This window comes from Octopus sinensis, linkage group LG8 (genome assembly GCF_006345805.1).
Source record: "Octopus sinensis linkage group LG8, ASM634580v1, whole genome shotgun sequence".
In the NCBI taxonomy this organism is placed as follows: Eukaryota; Metazoa; Mollusca; class Cephalopoda; order Octopoda; family Octopodidae; genus Octopus; species Octopus sinensis.
In genome coordinates this window covers 107,137,173-107,163,035 of record NC_043004.1, presented here as the reverse complement: position 1 = coordinate 107,163,035, position 25,863 = coordinate 107,137,173, and the positions used below count along the sequence as shown (strand labels likewise).

Sequence of the window (25,863 nt, the reverse complement as noted above, 5' to 3'; positions counted from 1 at the left end):
CTTTCCTCTTCTCATCCATATTGTGTCCCCAAACCTAGCCCCTTACACTAATCAACATGACCTACGGCTTCTCGGGAACGTTGACCTTCTGCAATTCACTCTCTACACATTTTTTTAGAATCTGTCTGACGTGTAGCTGTTAAGGAAAAACATTGATTCTGTAGATCTCCCAAGTCTTGCAGAGTTTGTAACAGCCATGGGCATAAACACTTCTTGCAGACTAATGATTCTCAGCCGTTTTTTTGTCTACGGATCCCCTTTGATTTCTATTTTACTCAGATGGAACGTCAGAGCCATTTGATTTTTAAAAAAAATATATATTTTTATAATTAAATATTAGGAACTGTATAAAAAAATTTAAATATTTTGTGCATTTTAGAAGTATAACCAATTTAACTGCAGATGAATTATAGCAACAAAATCTTAAATGGAGACCCAAAGGTGTCCGAGAGGAAAAGACAAAAACAGGTTGAGTGATTATATAGAGGCTCCTTTTTTGACTTCAATTACACTCTATTGTGTTTTAGTGTAGAAGTTAAAAATAAGGGTAGGAGAAAGTATTAATAGTGTAATTAGAAAATCTAGCAATTTGTTTATCAAAAGGTTGTGTTGGTTGCATAGAGCTGGTTTTTGTGATATCTAATTTTGTGGCCTCACAATTTTGGTTTCAAGCCTGGAGCTTAGCTGGAATGAACCTAGCCATTAATTTCTATGTGATTGCTCAAAACAATAGCTGTCTGATAAATCATGTTTATTTCTGACTGCTTTGTTTTTTCATTCTTAATTAGACTGAGAAGAAAATTTGTAATTTTCTCTCATTTAATTAAAAAAAAAGATTTGTTTTCTTTTTTGTTGCTTGCTTCTATTATTCAAACAATACTTCAATACCGTGTTGATATCTTCCTAACAGTTCTAATTAAATAAACAAACTTGAAATTACCTTTTGGCTAAAGGTGAATTACAACTGGACATAGCTAATTAATAATAATAATAATAAGAATAAGAATAAACCAAAATGGTTCTAATTGAGGTACAAGGCCAGCAGTCTTAAAGGAACAGGGTTAGTTGTTGTTGTTGACCCCTGTACTTTACTTGTAGTTTATTTTATTGACTCTAAATGGATGCAAGGCAAATTTGATCTTTCTGTCGGACACTTTCATGGTTCTACCTGCTTGCTACTAATAGTTTTTCTAACAGAAGGGCAATGTTGGAAATTTGGAGATAGGGGAAAGTTGATTTAACCCTTTTGTTAACATATTTCTTTCATAACATTCTGCTTTTGTTTAAAAATGTTTTGAAAATATTGAAGAATTTAGTGACACACTTTTGTAATTCAGCTGGTTTTTGGGATACAAATTTACATGAAATTTTGAGGGAAAGTTTTTGTCTCAATCACTTCAAATCAGGAAATTTGTATCCTAGAACCAGGGGTGGTTTCAGGTGGTTTCAGGTGTCACAAAAGTAAATCAATTACTGTACTTGACTGCCTCTTTATTTATTGCCGTGAGTCCAGAAAGATAAACCTAAGTGGGATTTGAACTCATATTGTAAAGATCCAGAACAAATACCACAATGCTTTAATAATTCGTCACTCTATCAACTCTAAGGAAAAAAATACAAGTACCACCTAATACTTGGCTGGTACTTTATCAATTCCGAAAAGATGAAAGGCAAAGCTGACATGGTTGAGATTTGAAATCAGGATGCAGAGAGCTGCAGTAAATCATGCAAAGCTTATATTTGTATTCTGCCAATACACAGTAGTAGTAGTAGTAGTAGTAGTAGTAGTAATGATGATTATAATCAGGACCTAGCCATTGAGTTACAGAAACTATGGAAAGTGCAGGTAAAATGTATTCCTGTAGTTATAGGTGCATTGGGAACTATCCCTAAAGATTTGAACATTGGATAGAAGAAATAGCCATAAAACCCAGTTTAGTATAGCTCCAGAAAACAGTGTTATTAGGGACCGCTAGGATACTTAGGAAGGTTCTTGGCATCTAAGGTTACTTGTTGTTGCCTGATCTTAGGAATTTTTCTTTTCCAACAGTCTAATCTGTTGAGTGTATATGAAATAATAGTATTGCTTTCAAATTTGGCCACAAGGCCAGCAAGTTCGGGGGAGGGGGTAAGTTGTTTACATTGACCCCAGTGCTTGACTGATACTTATTTTATTGACCCTGAAAGGACAAAAGGCAATATTGATTTCAGTGGGATTTGAACTCAGAACATAGATGATATGATCTTACGCATTTTGCACAGCATGCTAACAATTCTGCCAGCTCACTGCCTTATTATTATTATTATTATTATTATTATTATTATTATTATTATTATAATAATAATAATAATAATAATAATTATAATTATTATTATTATAATAATTATAATAATTATAATAATTATAATAATAATTATAATTATAATAATAATAATCCTTTCTATTATAGGTACTAGACCTGAAATTCGGAGTGAGGGGTGGGTGGGTTTGTTAGTCGATTACATCGACCCCAATATTTCAGTGGTCCTTAATTTATTGACCCTGAAAGGATGAAAGGCAAAGTTGACCTCAATGGAATTTGAACTCAGGACATAGTGGCAGATGAAATACTGCTAAGCATTTCGCCCGGCATGCTAATGATTCTGCTAGCTCACTGCCTTAACAACAACAACAACAACAATAATATCATTGTATGTTCTTTTGTTCGCTATTTACAGACTAGTTATAAGACATTACTTATTCTAAATGCTCTTAGTAAGTTAACCTTTTAGAAGAACTAAACGACTGCTTTACAAGACTGGCCTGTATCAACAAAAATTAGTTCAGTAAAGTTATTTAAAAAAGTAAATTGCACTGTTCCTAAAAGGGGTCTTCTTTAGGAAAGGGCCTTTTTCACTTCTCTTCTTTGACTAATGTAATCTGTTTTTTAAAATTTTATCTTTTCTACCCTGCGCGGCTAGCTGGCAGCGCAACGTAATAACTACTATATATAACTATTCTAACTGTAAACACTTCTATAAATAAGTTAAGCATTTGTATAACCTTTTTGCTTTGCGTATATAAACTGCAAGACCTGTTCAATGGGTTGAAATGTAAAGAAGGCTGCCAAGAGATAGAAAGTATATAAAAATATGATTTTAGTGTGAAAATAAAATTGTAGTATTTCTGCTTGTCCTCGACTGAAAAGAGCTTTTAATTTTATGTTTAATTAATGTTCTCTTTATGTCATCTTTTAGACTTAGTTAATCTTACTGCAATAAACTATTGGAACATTTCAATATTGTCAGCTTTATTCTCTCAAGAGAATTCAGATTTAGATCTTAAGCGGAGGTTGTGTGTGTGTGTGTGTGTGTGTGTGTGTGTGTGTGTACTCACTCTTGACTGTCATCATCCTCGTCATATTTTAACATCCACTTTTCCTTGCTGGCATGCATCAGACAATTTGTTGAGGCAGATCTTCTACAGCCGGATGCTCTTCCTCTCACCAACCCTTGGCTGTTTCCATACAATTGATATTTCCCTGTAGCCAGGCATGTCTTTTTTGGAAGGTTAGAAACAAATACCCCTTGTATGACAGTGATGCTCATTTACAACCATCACATGATGTCTAGACGTGGGTACACGTGCACATGTGCATGCACACACACACACACACATATGCTTCTTTCAGTTTCCATCTATCAAATTCACCCACAGGACTTTGTTTGGTCTGGGGCTAAAGTAGAAAACACTTTCCCGTGGTATCATGCAGTAGGACTGAACCCAAGACTACATGGTTGGGAAGCAAACCTCTTAACCACACAGCCATGCCTGTGCATGTGTCTTGCATTATGTTGCATATATCACTGTATTGTAAATGAAGATATCAGGTGTGGATCAGTTGTAGTGGGTCTTCTAAATGTGATCGTGTGTGTGTGTATGCGCACACATGCACATGTATAACTCGTACCTTGCAAGATAGGCTGGAAGCATATGAATTGAATAAATAACAATGTAACAAATATTGGTTTGTGTATGAATGAGATGTATGACACAGATTAAGTAGACCATGAAATATTTTGAAATACCAGAATGTTGTGGACTTCTGCATGAAATAGATAATTGAAGAGTTGTTGTGCAAGAAGACTAAACCAGTTATTTTATTTGGAAAAAAAGAAAAAAAAAGGCAAAACCCAAAGAAACTTAGGGTATTGATAATAATGGTAATGCTTTCATCATAATCATCATCATCATCATCATCATCATCAAGGGATCTGTGACTGGTGAGGAAATGATGCCAGCAGTTTAAGATGTGTGTGAAATAACATCAATACCATTATTAACAGGCTTCCAGAGATCAGTAGAAATGTCTTGACCTTTATTTTAATAATACTCCCAAAGGTCAGTTTCGGTGTGGCTGCCAGTCACTGAGTGTTGTTGGAGCAGTTTTTAGTTGTAGATGGGATCGGAGGTGGGTGCATCAAATGTTAAATATTAAGGTTCACAGTTTCTAATGTATTTGTGTTTCATTTTTGATGTGATTGATGTACAAGTGAGTATCAATGCGTCAAATTATGTTTGGTGGTGGTGGTGGTGGTGGTGGTTTGGGTTGAAAAGAAAAGAGTGATGGCGGTGGTGGTGGTGGTGGTGGTGGTGATGAAAAAATATTTAAAACTTAAAGGGATTAATAGCGTTTCCCATCTCCATGGACACATAATCATCAATTAATATTTCAATAGATGGACAAAGACAGGAAAGGGCAGCTCACTAAATGTTGAAGTGTGTTATCATTTATTACTACTTGGTGGTGGTGGTGGTGGTGGTGCAGGAAGGAGTGTGGTTGGTCTTGTGCCAATGTTAGAAATCCTTAATACTTGATGGTGGTTGTGGTGGTGGTGGTGGGGGGGGGGAGTGTGGTGAAAGGATTTATTTTTTTCAGGGATGTGAAAGAGAAATGACACTTTGAGGAATAAAAGTGAAGGCTTAATATGTATGTGATAAGAGAATGAATGAAAAGAAGCAGTGTGGTTTGAAAATAGGTTGGGTATTTGACAGCCAGATGATGGTAGTGGTAGTGGTTGTGGTGGTGGTGGTAGCAGCAGCAGCAGCAGCAGCTTTATGTTGGGTTTTGGCAGATAAAGATGTGAACAGGCTGGCTTGTCTTGGAGAACTGAGTCATTGTTTAGACTGACTTCATGTTTCTGCAAAGAACCGAAGATGCATCTAATGAGATGTTTTATTGTTGTTGATATTGTGTGTGTGTGTGTGTGTGTGTGTGTGTGTGTATACATTCCACGTGTACCCATGCTCTACATATCTCTATTTGTCAGTCAGTCTGTCTATGTTCACATAAATACACACTCTACATGCACACACATGCATGTACACATACACACACACACACACTTTCTATCTATATGTACATTGTGCCCATGCCTCACTCACACACACACTACACATACACACACACACACTTCTGAAATAGAGAAATAGTCTACAGTCTACATTCACGCACATACAGACAGTCTACACAGAGATGCGTGCATAGTTTATAAGCAAGTAGACCTTCAGCTCCATAGGCAAATGTCCTACGCAAATACTTGTAACAAGCAAACGTCCCACATGTGTTATGCACAAACAGCAGTATTGCACGAACCAAACAAATACGTACAAAGATATTAAACCTATGCACAAATACTACATATTTTCAGTCACACATCAGATGCATATATATAATTATAGTTTTACTCTATTTATAGTCACATTTTAATATGATGGTGTAGAGACTCTGTATTGGGTGTGCAGAACTCTACCTCTCCAACTTATTCTCTTATTTTCTCTCTGATAGATTTGCTGATTGTGTTTGGTTCCTAAAATAGAATGTCACCAGCTCTCAATATAGCATGTTAGAAGATAGGAATGTTTGCCAATAATATTTGAGTCTTCAGGTCACAATGTATGTTTTGTGTATGTTTTGCAGCCTGAACTAATTTTTTTTCCATGTATTTATAAAATATATCTAAGCCCCATCCATCACAAGAGAGAAGAAATATGATGTTAGTGTATTTTGTCAAGGACATTAGCTATGTAAATGAAATGACATGACTATCCAGGAAATGAGAACAGTTTACATACGTAGCTTGTTGAAGTTTACATTTATCCTGCAACAGTCCTGCCTCAAAATGTAACTAATTTCTTTCTAATATCAAAATGTTACCATTACTTCAAGATTGATGTATAAAAAAAAAAATAATAAATAAATAAAAGTAGTCTAAAGAAGTGGGCTGGTACGCATAAGCCTTTGGAGGCCTTCTCTGATAAGTAAGATTATTAAAGTTGGTTTTTAGTTTATACATTTGTGGGTTGATGTTGGGGAAGGAAATTTGAGTAGGAAAAACATTCGAAAGAGTCCAGTTGTGGGAAAGAATAGCAAGGAGCTGGGTACAACAGACAGGTTGAACCAGGAAAACAGGTGCACATCTTGGCTTGTTCAGTGGGTCAGAAACCATTGTAATAATGCTAAAAGTGGTACAAAAAGGACACATTTAGATGAGTTTGTTGTTTAACTCAGGTCAGCTCTGAGCAAGCAGATGTATGATTAAAAGCATTCTAGCTGTAACCACTCTTTCTTATTTTCAGATTTAGTGTGTCTAGGTCTATATTATTCAATGTATCCCATCCCTTTCACGATGATAAGGTTCAATTTGGAGGAAATTTAGCTATTTCAAGTAGGTCAGGTGACTGTGTGGATGCTCCCTCATTGGGTGAGTAAAGGTTTGCCAGTCAGATAGCTTTGGGTGGAGTGTGACATAGGGTGTTAGTGGGGGGTAGCAGATGTTCTGTCTCATCTGTGAATGGTACTCTTGTTTAGTTTGGATCATACAATATAGGCGTCACCTTATGCCTCATGCACTTATTAATTTTTAGAAGGCATCCAACTTTATCCAACTATTTATACAAGTAAGATCAATGTTTATAGATTTACAGGAAATTAAACCAATCGATGTTTGTTATAATATAGAGTGATGAAAAAACAATTGGAGCTGAATAAAGATTATTGGATGACAGTGGTTTGATGGGAGTTCAGTGTTGAGAGCTTCATAGTAATGTTAAGGTAATAGAAACAGAGCCTTAGCTAGATTGAAGTAGTGTTGCCATGAGTTCAGAATAAAGGATGAAAATTTGGTAGACAGAAACTGAAAGAAGCCCGTAGTATATATATATATATATATATATATGTGTGTATTTGTGTGTCTGTGTTTGCCCCCCCCCCCCCAAACATCGTTTGACAACCAATGCTGGTGTGTTATGTTCCTGTAACTTAGCGGTTCGGCAAAAGAGATCGATAGAATAAGTACTAGGCTTACAAATAATAAGTCCAGGGGTCGATTTGCTCGACTAAAGGTGGTGCTCCAGCATGGCCACAGTCAAATGACTGAAACAAGTAAAAGAGTAAAAGAGCACCATATTTGATAACATAGAAGATGCAGTCATATCAGAGGAATTCTAGTTTTAGGATTGCATATTTAGGAAAGAAAGTTTTTAGTGCTTAAAAGCTTATGAAAAGCCCAACTTCACATATAGGGCCTGTGTTGTTGTTTTTTTTTGTGCATTTTATATACCATCCAATACTGTATATAGTGATTGGAGTAGTTGTAGTAGACCTTATATGGGACAAGCATATGAAGGTAGTGGATTGTTTTCATGTCAGAAGTTACCTACTAGAGCATGAATGTATATTGATAACTAATGTCAGCATTGGTCATGGAGTAGGGTGGGCTCGAATATAAGTCGGTAGAAGAAGCAAATATGAAAGCAGTTCCAGAGACAATTTTACATCCACCTACATTTCCTGAGGGAAGATGTGTTGCACTTATCACAAGATTGTGATTTCAGTTCCTAGATCAGATGGTGCATTGTGTTCTTAAAGCAGTTAATTTCACATTGCTCATCTGTGAGTGAGTAACCTTGCTATGGAGTGGAATCCAGTTCAGTGGGCATGTTGTGATCTTGGTCACTTACATGCCATGGAAACTGGGTATCTAGTTCTATGAGTTCCAAGACTTATGACAGTAATGCCATATTTTCTGGTTGCAAGAACACAATTCAATTCATTTTATCAATTCATTTTATTGTTATTGTATGTCTTTGTAAGTAGACGTATGATGAAAACCTTTAAGCCTTCAAGATTTTGCTATGATTCTCAAAAAGCACTTATAATACTTTTATATTAAAAAATGGCATGGAATTAACTTTTCTTTTTCTTTTTATTGCTTACAGGATGGCCTCACCTCATTGGTTGCAGATTTGGACTATCCAGCACTGAGACGGAATAAAAATGTTGACAATTTCCTTTCTCGATGTGAGTCAATCCTTAAATGTCTAATGTCTTTTTTAGCTCGACTATCCTCACCCTCTGCTTAATTGTAAATTGTTTGTTGTTCCAGCTATGAACAAAGTCACTTTGTTGTTTGAAAAATTTATGAAATACTTTAAATAATGAAACATTTACAGTTGAGAGCCATTAGTCTATTAAAAACAAAGAGATGAAAGCCAAATATCTTAATCTTATTGAGTTCTGTTTTAGACAGAAAAAGCATCTGGACTGACTTTTCAGTGTTTATGCTACTTTTATCACTGGGATTCTGATGATGATGATAACATGATGTAAATGAAACACATGAAATGAATAGAAAATTATGCAAATAATTAAAGACATACAATTAATTAAAAAAAAAAAAACAAGCACAAAAACCATTTAGTGTAATCCTCTGATAACAATTTGCCACAAGGATGACAGGGATATTACTTGGACAAATTGCCGAAATAATGTGTGAGGGGTATGTGGGATTGTGATGATGATAATAACAGTCCTTTTTTTCTTTTGGCACAAGGCCTGAAATTTAGAGGTAATCAAATATATTGGCCCCTGTGCTCAACTGGTACTTATTTAATCGACTCTGAAAGGATGAAAGGCTAAGTTGACCTCTGTTGAATTTGATCTCAGAATGTAAAGATGGACGAAATGCCACTGAGAGTTTTACCTACCATGCTAATGATTTTGCTACCTCACCATCTTAATAAGGATGAGCATTTTAGATAAAACTGAAGTGGGAAGTTTTAATGTTTTTTTCTTTGTCAAGTCCTTGATAGCTAATGAGTGTAATTAGTTTAGAGAGCCTAGTAGAAATCAAAATGCATTTTTGAAATGGATTCACCAAGAATTTCTACTGCATAATGGTGCCTATCAATCATAAAAGGTAGAGCTATTATGTTTTCTAGCAACACCGCAAAGTTTGGAGAAAGATTTTGCTGACAATTTAATTGAACCTAGTATTTAACAGATGCTTACTTTACCAACCCATAATGATGGAAGGCAGGGATTTGAACTACTAACTTTAGTGTGATTTGAACTACAAACACAAAAGGATATGACTAAACATCACAAAGTATTTAAGCTGGCGGTCTGCTGTTTCTGCCAACTATATCTATAATGATTGTTCTTATAAAAAGAAAAGAAGGATAAAAAAAGAGGGCAATGATGGTGATGTTGGTGGACAAAATGTTCAGATGCGAATTAAAAGCATGCATTTCTCCTCAAGCATCACCATCATTATTTAATGTTCATTTTTCTTGCTTGCATGGGGCAGATGGAATTTGTTGAGGCAGATTTTCTATGGCTGGATGCCCTTCCTATTGCTAACCTTCACTTGTTTCCAAGCAAGATGTTTCCCATGGACAGAGACTAGAAACAAACGACACCACGTGCATGATGGTAATGTTTGTTTAAAAACTCTCAAATGTTGTCAAAGCATGGGTACACATATGCACATGACTGGCTTCTTTCAGCTTCTGTCTACCATATCCACCCATAAGATTTTGGTTGGCCTGGGGCTATAGTAGAAGACCCTTAACCAAGGTGCCATGCAGTAGGACTGAACTCAAGACCTCATGGTTGGACAGCAAGCTTCTTAACCACAGAAAATCCTGTACACTTGTTTAGAGTCCTTGCTTATCCACATGGCACACACTCACACATAAAATCATCAGCGATTCACATACTTATATCCAATCTTAAAAGAAATTATACCCATGATAGCATGCAAAGTATGTGTATATTAAAAAAATAAATGAGAGAAAGAAAAGAAAACACATTCTAAGTGTTGTCTGTAACAATAAAATAATGATTTCTTTTGTGAGGGAGTGGCGGGGGGGCAATCAATAGAATTTATCTTACTGATCTTATTTTACTGGTTCTCATTTTAATAAGTTTGTTGAGTAATAAAGAGCAAAGTAAACCACTGTAGGACAAGTACTAAAAACTGTGTTAACGTTGGACTAAATACAACAAAATATTAGTGTCACACCTCTACCTGTTTTTCTGTTATATAAACATAAATGACAGTTTTAACAAATGTAGGGATCTTTGATCTTTTGCTTGTTTCAGTTATTACACTGTTACCCATAGTGGGGCACTGCTTTAAAGGGCTTTAGTTGAGCAAATTGCCCCCACTACTTATTAAGTCTGTTACTTATTCTCTTGGCCTCTTTCGCTAAACCACTAAGTTACAGGGGCATAAATAAACCAACACCAGCTGTCAAGCAGTGGTAGTGCTGGTGCTGAAATAAACACAGACACAAACACAATCTGTGCATATGTGTGTCTTGTTTCAGTCACTAGACTGTGGTCATGCTGGAGCACCACCTTGGAGAGTATATATATATATATTTATTAAAAAAAATTTTTTTTTAATTAAAGTTTCAGCTCAGAGCTCCGGCCATGCTGATGCACCGCCGTATGAATATATATTTTACTAATATATATATTAGTTGAATATATATATATATATATGAGTATATGAGAGGCTTCCACACAGTTTCCATTGACCAAATTCACTAACCAACACATTGGTTGGCTCAAGGGCTGTGGTAGAAGGATACTTGCCCAAGACGGCGAGCTGGCAGAATCGTTAGCACGCCGGGTGAAATGCTTAGGGGTCTTTTGTCTGTCTTTACATTTTGAGTTCAAATTCCACCAATGTCTTTCATCCTTTTGGGGTTGATAAATTAAGTACCAGTTGCTTACTGGGGTTGGTCTAATCAATTGGCCCCCTTCCCCCAAAATTTTGGTCCTTGTGCCTAGAGTAGAAAAGAAAGATGCTTGCCAAAGTAAGTGGGAATTGATCTGAAACCACACAATTGCAAAGCCATACTGATATTGTTGTTGATAAGCTCCAGGTTAGATCTGATTAAGCAAATCTATGATGAAAGGTTTTCCAGCTGTGACCACCTAGTCTTTTTTTCAATATATCTAAATTTTATAATCCTGTGCACTTTGTTTACAGACAGTGGAATATGATTTTAGACACATTTAGCTGTTATTACTAACTTATAAAGCAATTACATCGACCTGAACTCTTTCGCTAATTTGTGGGGATGTTTATTTCTTTCATATTTCTTTCTAAAAGACCCAAGCAACAATGATGTTACAGGAATTGTAATCCAAATATGTATTTGATAGCATATAATGCACACTTTTCCCCCAAAAAAAATTATCTGAAAAAATCATTACAAGTTCTATTTGTGAAGTTGCTGGAAATATTAAATGATTTAATGCCCTAAAATCTTTATTCCTGTATATGTGCTGCTGAAATTGGGGTGTGTCTGAAATTAGGGTGTGTCTGAAATTGGGGTGTGTCTGAAATTGGGGTGTGTCTGAAATGCCCATGTGTTTTTTATGCATTCTCATATAGTAATATTAATAATTTCTTAGTGATTGACATAAAACTTGAAATTTATTGAATAGAGGTGCAGGAGTGGCTGTGTGGTAAGTAGCTTGCTAACCAACCACATGGTTCTGGGTTCAGTCCCACTGCATGGCATCTTGGGCAAGTGTCTTCTGCTATAGCCCCGGGCCGACCAATGCCTTGTGAGTGGATTTGGTAGACGGAAACTGAAAGAAGCCTGTCGTATATATGTTTGTGTGTCTGTGTTTGTCCCCCTAGCATTGCTTGACGACTGATGCTGGTGTGTTTACGTCCCCGTCACTTAGCGGTTCAGCAAAAGAGACCGATAGAATAAGTACTGGGCTTACAAAGAATAAGTCCCAGGGTCGATTTGCTTGACTAAAGGCGGTGCTCCAGCATGGCCGCAGTCAAATGACTGAAACAAGTAAAAGAGAAAAGAGAAAAAGAAAAGAGGGTTGTAAAAGCAGAAAATTTTAATGATTTCAGTTTGGAATCAAAACAAGGTGAAGGACTTGAGGTTTGGTAAAGTGTTGAAATTCGATAAGGATGGGACATGCGAATATTTTTAAGGTACAGCAACAGGAGCTGCAGCAGTTGTAGCAACAATAATCACAATAAAACTTAAGTCTTCCACAAAGCCCATGCATGGCTACTAGCTCATATCATTAGAGAACAAAGCTTTAATGAGGAATATTTGGAGCAGGACTAAAAATGATATACTGATTGTATGAGTCAAAGATGAACTATATTTAAAGTATAAATGAATCAGTTGCATACATAGTCTTGCTGGATACGTAAACAGATATAACAAACTAATTTTCTCAAAGGGCAGAAGTAATGTAGAAGTGGACTAGCAGACTGATAACACAATGGCCATGTGAGTAGTATCTGATGTGTAGACGCAACATATGTTCAGAGCTGAAGTATTTTCTGACTGTGATAGACAGATGTATGTAATGATGATAATAAAAATGATTTCGAATTTTGACACAAGGCCAGCAACTTTAGGGGGAGACATAGTTGATTACATCAACCCCAGGGCTCAACTTGGTACTTACTTTATTGACCCCCAAAAAGATGAAAGACAAAGATGACTTCAGTGGAATTTGAACTTAGAACTTAGTACTTAGTCGGAAGAAATGCCACTAAACCTCTTGTCTGATGTTCTAAAGATTCTGGCAGCTCACCAATATTGGTTTCTTACACAGTCACAAGGCCACAAATTGATCCTGGTCCTAAACTGGTTCTTAATTTATCATCCTCAGAAAAGTAAAAGACCAAGTTAGTTCTGGCAAAATGTAAACTTGGAACTTAAGTAATTAGAATTAACTAAACATTGCAGGACATATCTGCTATTCAATTGATTGGTTACTAAAGACATTAAAGCAGTGGTTCTCAACTATTTTTTAAATCTTTGAACCTCTTTGATTACTATGCTTTTCTGGTGGATGCCTTTAGCCAGTTAATGTCGATAAACAAGTGGCTGTGTGGGAAGTAGCTTGCTTACCAGCCACATGGTTCTGGGTTCATTCCCACTGTGTGGCACCTTGGGCAAGTGTCTTCTACTATAGCCTCAGGCCGACCAAAGCCTTGGGAGTGGATTTGGTAGACGGAAACTGAAAGAAGCCCGTCATATATGTGTGTGTGTGTATGTTTGTCCCCCCAACATGACAACTCATGGTGGTGTGTTTACGTCCCCATAACTTAGCGGTTTGACAAAAGAGACCGATAGAATAAGTACTAGGCTTCCAAAGAATAAGTCCTGGGGTCAGTTTGCTCGACTAAAGGCGGTGCTCCAGCATGGCTGTAGTCAAATGACTGAAACAAGTAAAAGAGAGTATACTTTTTTCAAAATTCCTTTTTTGTTTTTCACACATTAACTTGCACAGGTTGCACTATGTAAAATGTTAGAGAAAGAAACAGCTGTTTCTTGCAAATAAATACATCAAAATCAAAAGATTTTCACGAATCCTTAATATACTATTGTGGATCTCCAATTTACTCTTTTGCTTATGTGGACCCCCACCCCCACCAAAATCTTATATGGATCCAGGTTTGTGCTCATGTGCCCATGACTGTTGTTAACAAGAGGTTAGGTTGCCTTCAATACTTGACTAGTACATATTTTATTGATTTTTTTTTTTTTTAAGGAGGAATGGCAAGTTGACATTCGAGGATTTTTACTTGGATGGAAATGAGATCCTTTTATGGCTCTAACTATAAATATTAGACAGTATTTTGTTTTGCACTTTACTAGCAAAATTCCCTTCTGAAATTGTAATTATGAAAATTTCAAAGTAAGGATATTTCATTGTGTTGGTGTTAGGCATGTGTTTATTTCTTTTCTTTTTGAAATGTTGGAAGAGGGAATGTCTTTTTTTTCGATGTTGCTTACACATATGAAGTAGTTATGATCACTGAATTAGGTTAAATATGTAGCTGTTGTATTGCAACTAGTTTCATGTGGTTTATTAAAGTTTAGCTCAATTAATGGACAACATCTGGTATTTATAGTAATTAGACAAATAATTTCAGATTTTGGTATAAGCTGCAAATATCTAGTGGGGTAGGACAGGAGTGTTGTCGTTTTCATTAACCCTGGTATATGACTAGTACTATTGTATTATCAATCCTGAAGTGGGGAAATACAAAATCAAGCAGAGTAGGATTTAAGCTAAAAATGTAATGGTACTTATCTATAAGACTGGTGTTCATCTTCTCCTCGCTTGAATTGCTAGAAATAGTTGCCAAATGTTCCAGTCTCGCTCAAGTTACACGTCTTCAAAAAGGGTCATTCAATAATGTAGCCATTGATACACTGCTGAATAAAAGACAGATTGGTTACTACAGGAACGTTTTTGATCATAAGGTTTACTAGTTCATTGTTGATTTGAGAAACCAACATATGCATGCACACACACACACATACTATGTCTTTGCTTGTTAGTGAGAATATATAAACAGGAAGGGAATTCCAAAGATGTGAACATTTCATAGTTTCCATATCCTCTTAAGTGCAAAAGGGGTTTTACAAGAGAAACACAAGACTGAATTGATAAGAACTAGCACTAATTTAGTTTTATTAATGGAACAAGATAGCACCCACATGCTTATTTTTTTTATTAAACATTTCATACGTAAGCTGCTACCCTCTCAAGTTACCGTTAGGAGAAGGAAGCTGTGTTTCATGTCATCAGAATCAAAATGTTTATGTAATAAAACGTTTTTAAATATTTAGTTACAGTAGGTACAGGTGTGACTGTGTGGTAGAGAAGCCTGCTTCCCAACCATGTGGGCTTGGGTTCAGTTCCACTGTGTGGCACCTTTGGCAAGTGTCTTCTACTACAGCTCTGGCCTGAACAAAGCCTTGTGAGTGGATTTGGTTGATGGAAACTGAATGAAACCTGTCTTATACGTGTGTGTATACGTGCGCATGTTTGTGTGTACCCTCGTACTGATATCACTTAGTAATTGTAATCAAATATCACTGTCATACAAGCATGTTTATTTCTAGTGTGGCCATGGAAAATATTACCATACTTAGATATAGGTGAGGGTTGGCAACAGGAAAGGCATGCAGCTGTAAAAAAATCTGCCTCAATAAATGCCGTCTGACCTGTGTAAGCATGGAAAAGTTGATGTTAAATGATGATGATGATGATCTCTTTTATGTTTGGATTTCAAATCTTAATAAGGTTAGTGTTTCACTTTTGTCCTTCTTGGGGAAAGTTCATTAAAATTCATAGCAGTCAAGTCAAAGCTGTAGCTTTGTACCACAAAGAAATTACAATTATTATTTTTGAGTGATGAAGCAATAGAAATGGTAGAACACTGGACTAATATTTGTTTTTACACTATTTGTTTCTCCTTGTATTCCGATTTTGTATACAGCAAAGTCTTTATATATTAATAAAATTAGTTGTCATCTAGGTAACCCTTTCCATAAACAACACCTTGATGCCTGGAGCAGGATCCAGTCACTCTCCAAACCTGTAGCCTAACATTTCAATTCACCTGGCCTCTCCATGAGTTGTTTCTTTTTGTGGAGTCACCTTATCTCAAAGTGCATCTTTCACCTATAGACATTGGGGAAAATAACCTCATTTTTACTCAACACCCTCCATCACATGTAATTATTATCAAACACCTCTTCTTCTCCTAGTGCAGTAGCTAATGGTCTCTTTACTTTTACCTCACACTCGCAGAAGCATTATCATTGTTGCAAAGGTCGGATGGTTCTTCCCAGCTCAATGTCTTACCACTTGTTGCAATTTCTTGTCATCTCCTTTGTGACACTCAACTTTCTGAAATCAGTTTTCATAATTTCCTCCTTTCTCTCTCCTGGTCTTGCTCTTTTATGGATTTCTTTATCTGTCATCTTGTGTAAGCATTACAGATCCATATTAACACCATCTCCTCTCTTGCATATTTCTTTGAGCTCATTTGTGCTCTATTGTTTCTGCTCAACAAAGATTACAGATCAAGCAGAGAATGCTTACCTCATTTCCTGCCTGTTGAAATCTGTATTTAATACCATGTTCCATTACCACACAAAGATTGCACTTTCTACATAAGGATCATATATAATCTACCTTTTCTTATGAGTGAGAATCCTTTTAATGCCAGCAGGGGTGATAATTATTTGAATTTGTCCCACCCTGTTCTTCTTATTCTGGCTACTCTGCTTTTGAAACTCCCTCCTTTTCGACTGCTAATCAAGTCATCTCAGGTAACAAACACTCTCTCTCTCTCAACTTCCAAGCATTTAAAAGAATTTTATGTAGTGACTGGTAACCACTTATGCACCCATATCCAAATTTCCTTCTCTCTTACCTTTCCTGGGATCCCACTTCACCTGTCATGTATCTATAGTTTATATTAGGTAACCATTTGCAATTTCTAACCATTTTCCACAGGCCAAGTTTTGTTATTTTCTACACAGCAGTAGATTATTGTTGTCTTTCCTGCTAACTTAGGCTTTTGCTTTTGCTTGGTTTTATTGCTTTTCTTCTTCTTCCTTAGATGTCTTTCTTTCTCTTGATGTTAACAATCTCCACCTTTCAAATCTGTTAGTCTCAATGTTAATCATCTTTTCACTTTGGCTGCTATTTTCTTGGCATTTTATTTGTCCTTGTTATTCCCACCTCTTCATCTTTCTCTCTTTGTTCTCTCTCTCCCTCCCTCTCCCCCCTCTCTCACCCGTTTATACATGTCTGCTGAAGAGTCCTGCTTGAAACGTTAAGCTTCTTTTCTTCACAGCAAAATTATTTATTTTATTTTGCAAACTTTTTCTACTTCAGATGTTGACTTCATGTTCATTTTCCCCTGGGCCAATGAAATAGGCAGTAAGCTGTCAGAATCATTAGTCAACCAAAATGCTTTGCAGAATTTCTTCTGACTCTTTACATTTTGAGTTCACATTCTGCTAGGGCCAACTTTGCTTTTCATCCCTTCAGGGTCAATTAAAGTAAGTACCGGTTGACCACCGGGTCAGCGTGTGTGACCTCCCCTCCCTTCAAAATTGCTGACCTTGTGCCAATATTAGAAAGAAAAATATTAATAAAATAAGTACCAGTAATATACTGGAAGTAAAATCCACTCAACTGTAGATTTGTAGTCCTCTGCCAATATGAGAACTCATTTATTATTAGCTGCTCTGTTGTGTCGCTGAAGACTGATTCTTTGGTTCCATATGTGTTACATTCCTGGCAAGAATGTCTGCTAATTTCCACAGGGCATTCTTTTTACTGCAGTCAAGCCTCTTGAGAAAAACTTGAATTTTTTTTTTTTTTTGCATACTGAAATATGAAGGCTCTGCAAGTGAGAGGCAGTAACATATTGCTGGATTCTTGGTTTCTAATTTCTGATATTTTCGTCAGGCAGTAGGAGTCGTGGTGTGTTTTTGGGCAATAAATATCCTTTATTCTTCTTATCTAAACTTTTATGGCTAATTTAAACATCTGTTCTGAAACCAATGTTTGATGAGGACATGATTGCTGTTGAATGCTTTTAGAATGAAATATGAGAAGTACCAGTTGTAGTAGTGGGCGGGGTGGTGGTGGTGGTGGTGGACTTCTGTTAATATAATGTCACTGGCAGAGGCTATAATTGACCTTGAGGAGTATTTAACAGAGATAGGAATGGAAATAGTTTATAGTATAAATTTTTGGATTTTTTCCAGATTTTTTTTTTTTTTTACCTTAGCAGAAATGATGTAAATAACATAACAGACCATTTCTGTGATCTGCATCAGGTAGAAACAGAATGGTTAAAGTGTTCTGTGGCTGTAGTCAAAGTAATTTTAGATGTAAGTTTATGCTTAATCACGTACACAATAATATTATAAAATAAGAGTGGGAGATTTCCATTTTATTTCTTTCCAGTTAACTTCCCTGTCCTAGGATTGGATTAAGCAGAAAGCAATACTAGACCAGCTCCCTACTGATAGGTGTATTCTGTTATTTATTGAGGTAGAAGTTAATTAGCTGTTTATCACCTCTTTAGCCATCATTTTCTATGTTAGAGTAAGATACAGGCAGCAACTTAATCCAAAGACCTAGTTTTCAGTCTCATCACAGTGTTTATGATTATACAGTTGAAGCATTTATAGTCTTGCAGAAGCTTTTGATATAAAAGAATGTTTATATTGTGAATTTGGCAGAATAATGGTTTGGAAATTGTAGCAATGGTGTCTCAGATTCAAAACCTCAAGGTGTTTGAGTTCAAATTTTGTTAGCATGAAATGAAGGGTTTTTTTTTTAGTTTTGTTTTTCTGATTGGCAATGAATCACCCCAGGTAAAAAAAAAAACAAAAACAAAAAAAAACCCTACAATTTAACATATTTTCCAATAAAGTGTAGGCTGATTACTTTTTTTTTAATGTCCATCGCAGACCTAAAGAAAACAGGTTCAGTTCTTAGTTCCTTGATATGTGCTGGTTCATTTGTTTGAAAATTAAATCTGTTTCTAATTTCATTAATTTAGATTGTTCACTGTAGATAAACACACATTATAAGATGCTTTACATAATAAGAATTGGGTGTTAAAAGTTGACTCCAAATCTGGAAAACAGCATCAAATGTAGTTGGAGTTGGTCTGAAATGCCTATATGCTTTTATTTTTTTATGTAAAAGTGGGTTGGATTACTCTATAAATTTATATGTTTGCATGACTTATTGAAGAAGTTAGTAGTCAGTTAAGTTTGCTATTGATTTGCAGATAGCAAATTAAACTTGTGACTGTACTGGAAGTGAATAGTATAACTTTACCTTAGTTGTTATCTACATCTTGATTTATGACTTTTAAATAGGTAGAACCAAATTTGTAGTCTGTAGTTGGTGACTGATGAATTTAATACAGTGAGTGTTGGAAGTAAAATGTATGTAGGTTATGAGAGATTAAATATATACTTTTAGAAATGTGCCATATATATTAAAGTCGATGGGAGGATGGAGAGGAAAGAGTAGAGTTCTATATGGATGATGATGATGATGGGCGGAGTCTGATATGAGAGTTATTATTGGACTAGCAGAAAGAAAACTCTGTCTTGCGTTAAAGCTTGAGAATTATCTTGAAAGGCAAGACTGATTATCAGTTAAATATAAAAAGCTAATTCTTTTACTAAATTATGAGGGAATCTATAGTTCTTGTGCTTATATCTGATTTTAATGTCTGGATTCCTTTGCATTAGGTGGGAGTAACCATGACTGTGAGGTTCAGAAATTTGCTTTTATGCTCATGGTTCTGGATTTGATCTCACTTTGCTGTACCTTGAGCAAGTATTTTCTTCCTTAGCATTTGTATTTCCAATACCTTCCGAGTAAAATTTGATAGATAGAAACTATGGAAACCCTTTGGCACAGGAATAATTAGAAGTAAAGTTACAAACTATATACATTCTTTTTGAAATGCTTGGCGGGCTCTTTAGAAGTAGCTGGTAGCTCCTCTTACCTTAGTGACTTAAGTAGTGGAGGTGTGTGTTCCAAAACCTTGATAGCCAGAGTAAAGATGGGGTGGAAGGGTGCTGTTATGTCTGCTGGCAACAGAGATTCTTTCTTTGAGTGAAAAGGCAGATTGTATTATCTTTATCTTTAATCTATGATTTTGTTTAAAAAATTTCAGAATTTAAAAGAAAAATAAATTCCTAAGGATGTTTTTTGTTGTTACTAAAATTGTAGCCAGTATAAATGGAAGCTACATTAGATTATGAGTACAAAGCTGTGTATGTGCGATTAAGAAGCTTGCTCCCCAACTATATGGTTTGGGGTTCTGTCTCACTGTGCAGTACCTTGTGTCTTCTACTGTAGCTCTAAGCTGACCAAAACTTTGTGAGTGGATTTGGTAAGAGCTCAAAAAGATACAATGTCTATATGCTGAAAGAAGGCACTGAATACATCCTATCACTTTGAATATTCACTCCACAATTAAATACACAGGTTGTAAGTGGGAAAGTAGGCTGGCTAAAACTTCATAAAACAATTCAGTTATAAATTTTTAGCCAGCCTACTTTCCCCACTTACAACCTGTGTATTTAATTGTGGACTGAATAGGTATAATAGTTTTTTTGTGCCCTTAAGTATAACTGTACCCTATACAGTTATATCTCTATAAATGTATTTTACCTAAAAGGTTTTTATATACTGGCCATTGATAAAATTCATTAATTTTAATGATTTTATCTTCTAATTATTGTTTATATATATATATATATATATATATATATATATATATGCTGAAACCCCCTTCGGTCCTGACTGACCATGGGATTGCACCTAGAAAGTTACCCTCCCAAGCCCAAATCCAGGCAAGGTTGTTTATGGAAGACCCGCAGTCACCCATGCATACCAGCCTCCCCTCTCCACACCACCATTGTTATCGATGGGAAAGGTAAAGGCCAATACAGCTTGGCACCTGTGACATCACAACTCATTTCTACAGCTGAGTGAACTGGAGCAATGTAAAATAAAGTGTCTTGCTCAAGAACACAACATTCAGCCTGGTCTAGGATTCAAACTCACAACCTCACGGCCGTAAGCTCAACGCTCTAGCCACTGAGCCATACGCCTTCACACATACACACACACACACATATATAAAAAAAACATGTATATATAAAATATGTGTGTGTGTGTGTGTGTATACCCTTGTCTTGAAATCATGTGTTGATTGCAAATGAGCATCATTGTCATACAAGCAAGGTATGTCTGGCCAAGGGGAAATATTACCTTGCTTGGAAATGGGTGAAGGTTGACAACAGGAAGGGCATATGGCAGAATTAACCAGAGCATGTAAAATTGAGAGCTGTGAGATGTAGAATAGAAATAATAAAATGAATTGTTTCTACTGTAGGCACATGGCCTGAAATTTAGGGATTACATTGATCCTAGTACTCAATTGGTATTTTATTGACCCTGGAAGGATGAAAAGCAGTGTTGACCTCAGCAGAATTTGAAGTCAGAGCATAAATGGCTAGAAGCAACGCTGTGGAGCATTTTGTCTGATGTACTAACGATTCTGCCAATTCATTACCTGAGATAAAAATAATGATTGAAATCCAAGAAAGCATTAAACTTTAATGTGTAGCACTCTTTGGAAATAGTAAATAGTGGTATTTTAAAATTTTAATTTCTATATCCAAACAAGAGTTTCAAGGAATTTGTTGTTTATCTATCTGGCATGTTTGTGTTTAGTAACCTAATATTAGGTTAACTTGTATATTCTAACTAATAGGTTTCAGTAGAAAAAATAACACTGAAGATAAGCTAACAAATGTTTCCTCCTTCATGATAGAAAAATATTATGATTTAATTTGATAATCTTGTAACATTCTGTGGCTAACTAGAGTTTTAGTTTATATGAAATCTCTAAGTTTTGTTTATATTTTGTGCTGTAACTGGAAGAGACGGTAATTACTTCTGGCCATTTTTGGTTGTTGATTAGTCCCAGTTAGCACTGATTCAGTAAATAAATTGATGAATGATGTCCCAGCTGTGACCATTTTGTCTTGTTTGGGATATAATATAAGTAGGACTACTTACGGTCTCTGTTTTTTTTTTTTTTTTTCAATTTATAGATGCACCCAACCACATGGTTCTGGGTTCAGTCCCACTGCATGGCACCTTGGGCAAGTGTCTCCTGCTTTGTCTTCAGGCCACCAATGCCTTATGAGTAGATTTGTTAGATAGAAACTGATAGAAGCCTGTTATAGACATGTCATCCTCCTCCTCATCATTTAATGTCTGCTTTCCATGCTGGCATGGGTTGGAGGGTTTGACAGATGCCAGCCAGGCAGAAGACTACACCAGGCCCCAATTGTCTGTTTTGACATGGTTTTTATGGCTGGATGCCCTTCCTAACACCAACCACATATATATATATTTGTGTGTATGTATGTGTGCATGTGCACACATATTTGTCCCCCAATTCCACTTGACAACTAGTGTTTCTGTGTTTATGTCCTTGTAACTTAGCAGTTCAGCAAAAGAGACCAATAGAGTAAGTACTAGGCTTACAAAGAATAAGTCCTGGGGATGATTCATTTGACCAACAATTCTTCGAGGCAGTGCTCCAGCATGGCCACAGTCTGCTGACTGAAACAAAATAAACAATAAAAGATATAGCTGAACCCTCTCATTGCTTTGATGAACCTTGATTCAGCAAGACACAACTGCACACTGTTTCTTGCTCAATGTTTTATCATGTCCTTAGGAGTGTATGAAATCCAAATCTATGTGGGTGGGGGAAACCTTTAGTCTATGGTGTCAATTGAATGCGGGGTCAAAGTTAAAGGTTTCCAGAAACATTCTCTACCTTTCCCCATTGCCACTTCCCCTACCACCACTGGACCTTTGACAAAAGCATGATGGTGCTTGTGTCTTGGTTTGCTCAACAGCCTGCACAATGAATGCTATTATTTTGGGTATGGTTTGTGCAGAGCCAGTCCCACTTTATCATCCTTCAAACTTATATTGGTTTAGTGCAGGGGTTGCCAAACTTTTTTGACCATTGACCCCTTTAGCCACTTCTCCTTCCACATCTTCCACCACCCCCATTTAAAATATCTTAATGCCCTATCCTACTGTACCATATCTGAAATGCGTACTGGCCACTGATGCTGGCAATTAAAATGTAAGCTAAAATATACATGTGTAACAAATTAAGAAATTCTATTGAAGATGACATACTTTCTACATTTAAAACTACGTGGACGAATATATGGTATTAAACTTTCAATTTTTATGATATTGTTTTCACAGTTAGAAAATGTGAAAAATGCATCATATTGCTGGAATATCTTTTATTGAAATTGCCAACATCAATGTGAGGGATGAGCGTGGCGCTGACTAAGTATTTCAAGCAGTTCATCTGGGTGAGCTGGTCTTTTGCACGCTGACCCCCATTCAACCCCTTGGCTATCATTGACCCCTGTAATTCCTTGACGACCCCTGGTCTAATGCAATAAATGCTATAAGATACAATATTTGCATGGAGTAAGGCATCGAGCTGGCAGAAATGATAGCATGCCAGGCAAAATGCTTAGCCATCCCTGTGACTCTTGTAAACTATATTAATGTGACCTTCCTCTTTTTTTTTGAAAAATAGTCTGTTGCGAGGGTTAAGTGGGAAGTTTTAGTTGTTAAGATCCATTTTTGTCATGGCATAATTCCTCAGATCTTTACCGACATTTTCCTATTTCTGCTTTGCTGTTTCCCCACTATTTTTGTTGCTGCTTTGAAACTCCTCATCTCACCTGTCTTTGCTGATTGTCTTCTGACCTCAGTGTCAATACTTTGATGCTACGTCTGTATTTTACTAACCAACCACCTAATAACTAAAACCCTCATGAAAGGGTTTTGGACTAGATCAGTTGGTTCTTCTTGCTGCTTTTTCTATCTTGCACTGCCACATGATTTTTTTAGGCCAGGCATGACTAACTTTTAAAACCTTGTGAGCTGCATTTTATTTTAATCTGCATGTTAATCCAGAACTGTCAGTATCATCATCATCATCATCTCTATGACCCATCTGGCTGTAAAAAAAAAAAAACACCTGCCTCAACGGGGTTTTTTTAATGACCAGATGCCTTCCTGTTGCCAACCATCACCTGATTTCAAGCAAGGTAATATTTACTTGTGGCCCAACACCCTTTTCATGGAAGACTGCATGTGTGTGTGTGCATATATACATGACAGTTTTCTTTCAGTTTCTGTCTACTTAATCCATTCACAAGGCTTTGATTGGCCTGGGGCTATAGTAAAATATTGTCATGCAGTGGGACTGCCCCCCCCCCCCACAGGGTTGAGAAGCAAGCTTCTTAATCCTGCCTGTACTTTTCATGTTTATGATTATTCTTATTTCATATCAATGTAGACCCAGAAAGTCACACCCAAATTTTGAACCAAATTTTGCTTTCCAGTCATGGGTTGGCGAGTTAGGTAGGTTTCCTGGGACATTCAGTCCATGCTTTGGTTTTTGTTCTCTGCTATGTGACTTATAGACATTCAGAATGGTCATCAACTGGAATGGTCTCACCAGTCTGAAAGTTCCTGCAAAGGGCCTGGGCCATTGTCTTTACTCATGAAACAACATGAAATCTTCTTTAACATCCTCTCATACATTTCTGAGGTGTGGTTGTAGGATTAAGAAACTTGTTTCTCAACCCTGTGGTCTTGGGTTCAGTCCCACTGCATAGCTCCTTGGGCTAACTATACCCTTTTGAGTAGATTTGGAAGACAGAAACTGAAAAGCCCAACATGTGTGTGTGTGTGTGTGTGTGTGTGTGTGTGTGTGCTTGTGTGGTACCCTTGTCTAGTCATCATGATGGTTGTAAATGAGTATTACTATCATACAGGCAAGGTTGCTCATTTCATCACTTTTGTGGAAAACATGTCTGGCTATGGGAAAGTATTACCTAACCTGGAAACAGGTGATGGTTGGTAACCAGAAAGGCAGCCATCCAGAGAAAATCTGCTCAACAAATTCCGTCTGACTCATACAAGCATGGATGAGGGGATGTTAAATGATGATAATAATCTACTTGCTCTTCTTATCTTTGAAAAGTTTCTGCACATTGTATCTCCATCCTCTATTCTAAAAGTTTTGTAGAAATCTGGAGTAAAATCTAAGTTCTGAGTTTGCCCTTCCTTGTAGTGTTGTGCCTGTGTGTGTGCATGCATGCAAAACCTAGCAATAATGGGGAGTTTTTGTTTAATAAGAATATATTTCACTTATTGTAGAGGTCTTACTAAGCTGAGAGATAAGAAGAAAAGAGGAAACTGATAATTTTTCATCATAGGGTGATCTTCTCAATAGCTAACCAAAAGGAATGATAAAGAAGTTTAAGCAAGTCAGTAGGATAGTGAGTCATAAATATAATAGAAACAGCATGATAGTGGAAACAGGTACTGCAGTGTGAGCTGGATAATGGACTATCTTCTTATAGCATGCATTTGATAGGTGTTGGGTATCAGATATTCAAAAGTAAATAAGTTTTTAATGCTCCGTGTAATAAATATGTTAAAACTAACTTTACCTAATTAGAAATAGAATTTGTGATGAAGGAAAAATATTTGTTAATGACTAATATTTTCATTTTTGATCGTATATGATTTGGTAAGTGGAAACTGAAAGAAGCCCATTGTGTGTGTTAGGGGAGAGAGAGAGTGAGTATATTGTTTGTGACTCCTTATCTTGACATCATGTTATAGTTGTAAATGAGTGTCACTGTTATACAAGCAGTGTCATTCATTCCAATATCTTGCAGAAACATATCTGGCCATGGAGAAACAATAGGAAGCGCATCTGGAATCCAGCTGTAGAAAACCTGCCTCAGTAAACTCTGTCTGATCCATGCCAGCATGGAAAAGTGGGCATTAATTGATGTTGTTGAGTGACAACTCTGGACATATTTTGGGCTTATTCTGACTTCAATGCTCCATGCATTAAGTGTGCTTACCTAATTAGAAATAAAATCTGTGGCGAGAGAAAAATGGTATTAGTTAATCATCATCATCACCATTAATGTCCATCTTCCATGCATGCATGCATGGGTAGGACTGTTGACAGGAGCCGGCCAGGTAGAAAACCTATCCAAGCCTACTGTGTCTGCTTCGGCAGGGATTTTACAGCTGGATACCC

The 25,863-nt window shown here is 36.4% G+C and overlaps 1 protein-coding gene across 5 annotated transcripts in view; it reads left to right on the top strand.

Annotated features, from left to right (window-relative positions):
- LOC115215193 (rho-associated protein kinase 2) overlaps nucleotides 1-25,863 on the top strand; it is a 217,590-nt gene that overhangs the window by 79,517 nt on the left and 112,210 nt on the right. For all 5 annotated transcript variants that reach the window (XR_003881955.2, XR_003881956.2, XM_029784383.2 and 2 more), the window contains exon 2: nucleotides 8,261-8,342. Coding sequence is in view for 3 of the 5 variants with exons in the window: in XM_029784383.2 (XP_029640243.1) it covers nucleotides 8,261-8,342 (82 nt within the window). In the remaining 2 variants the exon portion in view is untranslated. The remainder of the gene's footprint in view (nucleotides 1-8,260; nucleotides 8,343-25,863) is intronic.